The following is a 10,000-nucleotide window of genomic DNA, read 5'->3' as shown; positions in this document are numbered from 1 at the left end:
GTGCACTGATGCATCGCTTTGTGAAGATATCTATAAGTCCCTCTCCTGTGTCATGAAAGGTAGTCATTGATCAAGGGATGTTTCCAGCGTTTGCGTAAACATGTACAAACACAACACACACACACACGTAACCATGAACATATGTACACGAACATACACAAGCACGCAGATACACATACACACGTATATACATCTAGATTAACAGACATAATGATAGATTGAGTAAATGATTGATCGATTGATATATATATATGTATGTATGTATATAGGTAAACAGATAGATAGATAGATAGATATAGATGCATACATACATGCATATATACATGCACACAGCAGCACACTATTGACTCCATGTGCCATATATGGAATCCTGTGCTTCTTTTAAAATCTACATAAACCTCAAGCATTTACACATCACTATTCACCTGAACTGGCGACGCATGCAACATAATCAGCTTCAGGATTTCCATATTCATGCAAACAAACATTTTTCCAAGAGATATCAGGACTTTTACATCACGCTGAAGTCTGTCCCTTTTACCATGACATCCTGAATTCCGGGAAGAGACGGAGGGAGCTATGTTTACCATCCTCTTCTCATCTCCTGTCTTCTGTTTATATTCTTTTTGCTTTCATCTTCCCTTTCCTCGCTTCCTCTCCCCTTCCTTTTCCTCCCCTCCCCTCTTTCCTCTTGTCCATCCTCCATATTTCCTCTCTTAATTTTTTCTCTGCCTCTTCTCTCTTCCTTTCCTTTCTCTTTCCTCTTTTCTTCCGTCCTCGCTCCTGCTCTCCTGCCTTCCCTGTTCTCCCCTCTTTCCATATAATCTCATTTCTCTCCTTTCTTTTCTTCTCTTCTTTCCTGTTCTACTTTCCTCTCCGCTCCTCTTCTTTTCTCTCGTCTCTTTTCCTCTCCTTTCCTCTCTTCTCTTCTTCTTTCCTTTCTCTTCCTATCCTCTCGTTTCCTCTCTTTCCTTTCTTCTCTTTTCTTTTCCTCTCCTTTCTTCTCCAGTCTTTTCTTCTCCTATTTTCTCCTCTCCTATCCTTCCTCTCTCCTCCTCTTCTTTTCCTTTCCTTCCCCTCTTTCCCTTTCAATTCTTCTTTTTTCCTTCCTCTCATTTCTCTCCCTCTCCTCTTTCCTCAACCCTCCACATACCTTCTCTTCATTCTACCACCTTCCCTCTGTTTCTCTTCCTTTCATTACCCCTCCTCACCCCTTGGCGCCTCCCTTCCTTCGTCCTCCCTCCCTCTCTCCCTCCCTCTCTCCTCTCTCCCTCCCACCCTCCCCCTTCCCACCCTCCCCCCTCCCTCCCTCTTCCCTCCCTCCCTCTTCCCTCCCTCTCTCCCTCCCACCCTCCTTCTTCCCTCCCCCTCCCTCCCTCTCTCCCTCCCACCCTCCCCCTCCCTCCCTCTTCCCTCCCTCCTCCTTTCCTCCCTCCTCATATGCCCTTCCTCCCTCCAGCCTCCACCCGGGGCGGAACCTGAATACTGAAAAGTTTCCCCGAGTCACGCCCATTTCGGTCCGCCTCCATCACCTCATCGGCGTCTGGAACCTCCCACCAAGGGTCATCGGTGAACAGCTGTTCTTGCCTCGGGGATTCACAGGTGCTTCCGCAGGTGAGCAGGAACCCTAGGGGAGGAGGAGAGGACTTAGGTGAACCGTATTATTAGAAGAGGGTGTTTCAGTAACATTTAATGCTAGAGCAGGGTGCTTCATTGAGTTTTAAATGGTATATAAGGGTTCTTGAGTAATCCTTTAATGGTAGAGGAGGATGCTTCAGTGATTTAATGGTAGAGAAGGATGCTTCAGTAACCCTTGATGGTAGATCAGGGTGCTACACCGACTTTTAATGGTAAAAAATAATGCTTCAGTAACCCTTAATGGTAGAGCAGGGCACTTCATTGACTTTTAATGGTAGAGAAGGATGCTTCAGTAGCCCTTAAAGGTAGAATAGAATGTTTCAGTGACTTTCCATGATAGAAGAGGATGTTTGAGTGACTTTCCATGATATAAGAGGATCTTTCAGTGACCCTTGATGATAGAGGAAGTTGCTTCAATAACCCTTAATAATGGAGGAGGAAGCTTCAGTAACCCTTACTGGTGGAGAAGGAGGCTTCCTTGGCATATAATTAACTAATTTTAACTAGAACTTAAATTCATTTTGTACCCAACAGATACTTGCTACTAATGCTGTGCAAATTATTTTATTTGAGTCTAAGTTCAATAATGCCTACATGTTTAGAAATTCATAACGTGAAAAGCTATACATTATGTTAATTATAACCACAGGTACATTTGGTATCTATGCATGGTAATGAGTATGTGCGTATGTGTGCATATATAGACGTACATATATATGTGTGGATCTACATGCATACTCGTAAATACCTACACACAATAAATATAGATAGATAGATAGATAGATAGATGGATAGATAAGTAGGTAATTATGTAGGTAGGTAGAAAAATAGAAAGAGATAATTAGATCAAGTGAGTTCTGTATGTGTGTGTGTGTGTGTGTGTGTGTGTGTGTGTGTCTGCATATCAGCGTATGTGAGTGTAAGTATGCGTATTTGTTGTATGTGTGCATACACGTGTATTTGTGCGTATATGCGGGGAGGGGTATAAGCATGCCAAGCTCCAGACAAGCCACGCCCACCTGTGACAGCGCCAGAGGCCCCAGCGATGAGCGTCGACAGCAGGAGCGCGAGTCCCTGGCACAAGGCCTGCTGGGCGCTGGTCCTGGCAGAGCCTGCGGAGACGTCGGGCACCTCCTCCGTGAGCTCCAGCAGAGCCGTGGTGTTGCTCGTCGGCGCCATCATCGGGTACTGAATATACAGGCTGTGGGAAGACACAGGAGTGGGTTATGCCGCGTCCTTTTCGGTCGGGCGTGGCAGAGAGTGTGGTAGAGAGATAAGAGGATAGTCAAGTGTGTGACATGATGCTAAGTGTATATTTGACAGATAATATATATATATATACATATAGATTAACAGGGCTTTAATTAGGTTAAGATCAAGACTGGTAGGATTAAACAAAATTTCTTGGAGGGAAATATATGCTTGCAAAATGTGTGTATATATACACCTATATACATACACACACGCACACACACGCACACACACACACACATACACACACACACACACACACACACACACACACACACACACACACACATATATATATATATATATATATATATATATATATATATATATATATATATATATATATATTCCCTATTGATGTCCTCAATAGAGAGGCTTAAACATATGTAACGTAATTTAATTTCCAAAACCTTTTCTGTACCTCATAATATGTTACTAGCAATGTCAAAAAATTATATATGAAGCAAGCAATCACGAAAAGTTGCAAATTGCAAAAAAAAAGGGGGGGAGGTTGATTTCTTTAACATTAAGTTATTTTACGTGGTTTCCTATCTGTTTTCATCATGCAAGATGTAACTCCTGATTTGTATAAATGTATGAATTTAATTTTGTGAAGCGAACACTCGTCTAGCACAATATCCTATTACCTGTTTTATGTAGGTAATGAGTCAAAGACCTCTGTTCACAGTAAATTATGTAACGTAATTATAGACACAGGTGTCGCTCAAGGGGAAACTTCTTGAAGTCATTTTGCTAAAATGGTCATACTTGGATTATTCTAAGATTGAAATTTCATCTATAAGTGTTTTCTGCTCGTGCTTTGAAAAAAAAAAATGTAGATTAACTGAAATCGTATCCGGGAGCAACACACCAAATAACATTCGAAGCGTAGTCCTCACAATATAGATGGATAGATGGATAAATAATAAACACTATAAACAACCTACATATGTTTACGGTTATTGTGCGAAACATAAATGGCAAATGATACAAGAGAACTACAAATTGCGCATTTATCATCTTGCTCATCATTTTTATTTTATATCTTATTTAATTGTGCGAACGTTATGAACAGGGACATTTCTGCGAACTTGCAATATCGGGGCCGGGAGATGTATGATATCAAAGATTAAATCTACCGAGGAAGGTAATAAATGAGCCTTTAGTATTTATCAAATATTTCCTGATAAGGCAAAGGGGTTTGCGTCTAAGTAAAATAACCTTCTTTCATCCTTGTTTTGTTATAAACAAGGACAGCTTATTTTTTTAACAGGTAGTAACGATAATGCATTTATTTCTGGCAAAGATGTAACCGAAACCGGTTAAATACATCTCTTGTGTTGTGAAGAAGTTCATTCTCATTCATACCTATTCTACATTTGTCAACATGAATACGATTCACAATAACACAGTGTGATGTTACACAGATTCAACATAATGCTACAATAACACAAATACCACTCGGAAACTAAAATTAAAGAACGAGTTTTTTTTATATTCGACAGTCATTTCATTCATCACGAATATTGACATAAAGTTAAACAAATGTGGGGGCCGGGTGGGGGGGGGGGGATAGGCATATTGTTCCAGGAATAGCATTTGCAGGTTTTTCCCCTTTTTTTTACGAAAAGGGGACGACGCAGGAAAGAGGAGAGAGAGAGAAGGGGAAACCAAGAGGGGTAACAGCAAGGGGAAATGTTTTGAGAATATCCATTGCCTTGTGTAGTGCAGCTTAAACACGACTGAATACGAATTGAAAATCTCCATGCTATGTACATAAAACATATACATGTAAAAAAAAAAAAAATCGATACTCACAATTAAAGAAAACAAAACATAACCATGAAAAAGGGAGGACAAAAATGTTGTTTTTGCAATTTCAGGATAACCAACTATGTGAAGTCAAGAGTCACTCTCCTTACGTGTTGCCATTCCCGTTTCAAATTCCCAAGGGCTCACAAATGCTCCAGTCTCATCTTTTGCACCAAAACGGGGCCTTTCCTATTATCCATTCTGCTATCTGTAATAGTCTAACGATTCAAGTGATGCATGCTATACTGACATATTGATGGACATATATACAAAAGTGCTTATATATGTATGTATATACTTATATGTGTGTGTGTGTGTGTGTATGTGTTTGAGTATACATACATATATATATATATATATATATATATATATATATATATATATATATATATATATATATATATATTATATACATATATATGTATGTATATATATGCATATATATTTATATTTATATCTATCTATATATATATATATATATATATATATATATATATATATATATACGTATAGGTATATGTGTATGTGTATATATATACATATATATATACATATATGTATATATACATATCTATATATATATATATATATATATATATATATATATATATATATATATACACTGTGTGTGTGTGTGTGTGTATGTGTGTATGTTTATATATATATATATATATATATATATATATATATATATATATATATATATATATACACACATATATATATATATATATATATATATATATGTATATATATTTTCAATAAATCTAGTTTTACATTATGGGTTTTTATACCATAGTATCAACACGGTAGTGTGTTTTCTCCTTTCATATATATATATATATATATATATATATATATATATACAGTAAGAATTTCAGATTATTTTTCCTTTATATCTCGAATAAAACGACTCATAAAATCCCTTTTAAATCTTCTTTCCAGCGCGCATGAAAAATGCCCCACTTCACTTTAGACGAATGAACTCTGTATCACTGTTCACACGTGTGCAAGTAATGAACAGCGCGACAGTTCAGTTCGGTATAACATGACAACAGTCGAGGGATTTTCTTTATCCATAGCTTATCTGTCTATCTATCTATCTGTCGGTATGTCTGTTAGTTTGTTAGTTTGCTTCTCTGTCTGTCTATCTATCTGTCGGTATGTTTGTTAGTTTGTTAGTTTGCTTATCTGTCTATCTATACATTTGTTGATCTTATCTGTTTGTTTCCTTATATTTCTGTTGATTTATCATTCGGTCTCTCTTCATTTCTATTCATTTAACAGTATGTATGTTTGTCTATCAGTTTGTCTTATTCTTTATCTAATATTCCTTCTCTCTTAGTTTTCGTGTCATCTGTTTTGTAACTCTTTTTCTCTCTATGTCTGTTTCTCTACGTCTCTTTATCTTTCTATCTATCTGCACTTTTACCTATCTCTCTCTCCTGTTCTGTCTGTCTTTCTTTCTCTCTATCCCTGTCTTTCTTTCTCGCTCTGTATATTATCATCTGTCTATTCTCTCTCTCTCTCTCGCTCTCTCTCTCTCTCTCTCTCTCTCTCTCTCTCTCTCTCTCTCTCTCTCTCTCTCTCTCTCTCTCTCTCTCTCTCTCTCTCTCTCTCTCTCTCTCTCGCTCTCTCTCTCTCTCTCTCTCTCTCTCTCTCTCTCTCTCTCTCTCTCTCTCTCTCTCTCTCTCACTCTCTCTCTCTCTCTCTCTCTCTCGCTCGTCTCTCTCTTTCGTCTCTCTCGCCCCTCTTTCGTCCTCTCGCTCTCTCGATCTCTCTCTCCTCTCTCTCTCTCTTCTCTCTTCTCTCTCTCCTCTCTTCTCTCTCTCTCTCTCTTCCTCTCTCTCTCTCTCTCTCTCTTCGTCTCTTCTCTCTCTCTCTCCTTCTCCTCTCTCCATCTCCCTCTCTCGTCTCTCCTCTCTCCTCTACTCTCTCTCCTCAAACTCTCTCTCTACTCTCTCGTCCTCTCCTCGTCACTCTCTATCAATCTACTCTATCTATCTATCTATCTTTCACTCTCTCTTTCTCTCTCTCTCTCTCGTCTCTCTCTCCTCTTTAATTCTCTCTCATCTCTCCTCTCTCACTCTCCACTTCGTCTCTCCTACGGTCTCTTTCTCTCTTCTCTCTCCTTCTCTATCTATCTATCTATCTCGCTCGTGTGTGTGTGTGTGTGTGTGTGTGAGTGTGTGTCTGTGTGTGTGTCTGTGTGTTTGCATGTGTGTGTGTGTGTGTGTGTGTTTGTGTGTGTGTGTGTGTGTGTGTGTGTGTGTGTGTGTGTGTGTGTGTGTGTGTGTGTGTGTGTGTGTGTTCATACTTTCTTTGTACCGTAACATTCACCCGAACTAATGCCAGCATAACATCTCTCCCCCTTTGTTAAAGAAACCCATTGTTGGCTTCGTCACAACGCACGGACAGATCCCGAACCGTTCCTTTATATAAAATAACACTGACAAAAGAAAACCAGACGTAACCACAATACCCGTTTCCATCAAAACAAAAATGGATAAAAGAAAATTCTAAAATTCAACGTAACTTAAAGAAATACTCACTCTTTCCCGTACGAGGTCTCGGATGCTAATAGTGCCATGCCGATAGACACAATACCCGAGAGGAGGCCTGGCATCCCGTGCAGGTTGTTGACTCCACAGGTATCGTGCAGACCGAGGCGCTTGGCTAACAGAGGCTGGCAACCGAGGACATGGAGACCAGGTCGACGATGAGAGAGGAAGGAAAAGGTGACAAGCAAAGAAATGGGTGAGCATGGAAGGGAATTTCGGGTCCCAGGGTATCATGCATGCAAATGGGGCGGTTGCAAAAGGATTGAGAGCGTTCTTGTGTAAGAGAGACTGTTGGATTGTGTTAGTGTGTCTTTTGTGTTATGTGTGTTATGTGCATGTGTGTGTGTTTGTTTGAGTGCATGTGTTTGTGCGTGTGTGTGTGTTTGTGTTTGTGTGTTTGTGTGTGTGTTTGTGTGTGTGTTTGTATGTGTGTGTGTGTGTGTGTGTGTGTGTGTGTTGTGTTATGTACATGCATGTGAGAGACTATGCCTGTGTATTTGTGTGTGTGTGTGTTTTTTTTTGTTTTGTTTTTTATTATGTGCCTTTTGTGCTCGTCTGTCTTTGCACGCGTGTGTGAGTGTTTACGCCGTGGAAAAAAATGTAGTCCCTTAAACATATACAACACACGATTATGACTCCAATCCAGCTAATACCCCGAGGATAAACAGCTACAAGACACACACACACACACACACACACCTGTAGGTCCATGTATCCCAGAGTCGATAGGATTCCCGAGAGAAATCCTAGCATGAGGGCGCCCCAAGGTTGGAGCATAAGGTCCGCCACGGCACCCACCGCCACGCCCCCGGCTAGCGTGGCATTCTGCACGTGGACCATTTCCCATCTGTTCTTCCTGGAGGTGAAGTAGGAGGGACGTGGATGCAAGTATGAGGCTATTGTGTGGGTGAAATGTGATGTATATTGGGCGTAAGGAGGGGAGGAGTATGAGTATTTGTGGTTAGATAATTAGGTTTGTGAAGAATGAAGTTTGTAGAGGAAGTCAGATGGATGTGGAGTATGAAGCACACAAAGGAAATGTGAGGCAAGTGAGTGAAGCATAAGCAATGGGTGTGTAATAGAAAAGCTCTGAAAACTAATACTGATATTTTATACATTTTATATAAGGATTGAATGAGAAAATGTTTCAATACTTTTATATAAAGCTTTTCCGAGAAACAAAATGGTCTGTTTGATTCTTTTTCTCTTCTCCCTATGCAAATATATATCATATATCTACGTATTTAAATATTCATTAATATATTCACTTATCTGCTTAGTAGTTTCAAGTTAAAGCGTAATGATAATGATATTAATGAATGTGCTTGTGATTTAGACGGAGATTGTTAACATTAATGCTACTCTTATTATTATCATCATTATCATCATTACTGTTATCATCCTTATTATTATTATATTATTTATTATCTTTTTATCATTATTGACATTATCATTATCATTATTATTGTTATTATCTATTAATGTTGTTATTATTATATTATTATTATTATTGTTATTATTATTGTTATTATTATTATTATCATTATTATTATTATTTTTATTATTATTATTATTATAATTATTATTATCATTATTATTATCATTATCCTTATCATTATTATCATAATCACTATATTATCATTATTATCATTATTATTATTATTATTATTATTATCATTATTATCATTATTATTATCATTTTTATTATTATTATTATCATTATTATTATTATCATTATCAATCTTATCAGCATTATTGTTATCATTATTTTTATCATTATTATTACTACTATTATCATTATTATTTTTTTATTATCATTATCATTATCATTATTATTATTATCATTATCATTATTATTATTATCATTATTATTATTATTATCATTATTATTATTATTATTATCATAATCATTATCATCATTATTATTTTGATTACTATTATTATTCATATTATTATTATTATTTATTATCATTATTATTATTATTATTATTATTATTATTATCATTATTAATATTATTATCACCATTGTTATTAATGTTATCATTATTATTATTGTCATTATCATTATCATTTTATTATCATCAGTATTATCATTGTTATTATTATTATTATTATTATCATTTTTGTTATTGTTATTATTATTATTATTATTATTATTAATATCATTATCATTATTATTATCATTAGTATTGTTATTATTATTGTCATTATTATTATTATTATTATTATTAGTATTATTATTATTATTATTATTATTATCATTATTGTTATTATTATCATCATTATTATTGTCATTACCATAATTATCTTTATTATCATTATTATCAGTTATTATTATCATCATTATTATCATTACTGTTATCGTCATATTTGTTATTACCATCATTGTTATTGTTATTATTTTCAGTATTATCATTGTTATTATCAATAATATAATAATAATAGCAATAACAGTAATAATGGTTATTATTATTATTTTTATCATTATTATTATTATCATTATTATCATTATTATTATATTATCATTATTATTATTATTATTACTATTATTACAATTTATTATCATCCTTATTATCATCCTTGTCATTATGATTATATTATAGGTATTATTATCAATATTCTTATCATTACTGTTATTATAATTATCATCATGATCATTGTTAAAATCATTAACGAAAATGAATACAAACGATGGAAATGATACTCATGAAGATAGAAATAATAAATATAAAATATAT

General features: G+C 35.7%; 1 protein-coding gene across 1 annotated transcript in view; it reads right to left on the bottom strand.

The window, feature by feature from the left end:
- Positions 1 to 10,000, bottom strand: part of LOC125025265 (ammonium transporter Rh type A-like) — a 23,005-nt gene that overhangs the window by 3,090 nt on the left and 9,915 nt on the right. Inside the window, exons 6-10 of the mRNA XM_047613237.1 lie at positions 7,962 to 8,118; positions 7,254 to 7,387; positions 2,658 to 2,839; positions 1,487 to 1,627; positions 426 to 550 (exon numbers count right to left, since the gene is read on the bottom strand). Coding sequence (XP_047469193.1) covers positions 426 to 550; positions 1,487 to 1,627; positions 2,658 to 2,839; positions 7,254 to 7,387; positions 7,962 to 8,118 — 739 coding nt within the window. The remainder of the gene's footprint in view (positions 1 to 425; positions 551 to 1,486; positions 1,628 to 2,657; positions 2,840 to 7,253; positions 7,388 to 7,961; positions 8,119 to 10,000) is intronic.

The sequence above is a fragment of the Penaeus chinensis genome, chromosome 4 (genome assembly GCF_019202785.1).
Source record: "Penaeus chinensis breed Huanghai No. 1 chromosome 4, ASM1920278v2, whole genome shotgun sequence".
NCBI classification, from domain to species: domain Eukaryota; kingdom Metazoa; phylum Arthropoda; class Malacostraca; order Decapoda; family Penaeidae; genus Penaeus; species Penaeus chinensis.
Note: the sequence above shows the minus strand (reverse complement) of the source record. Positions and strands in the feature narration are given on the sequence as shown.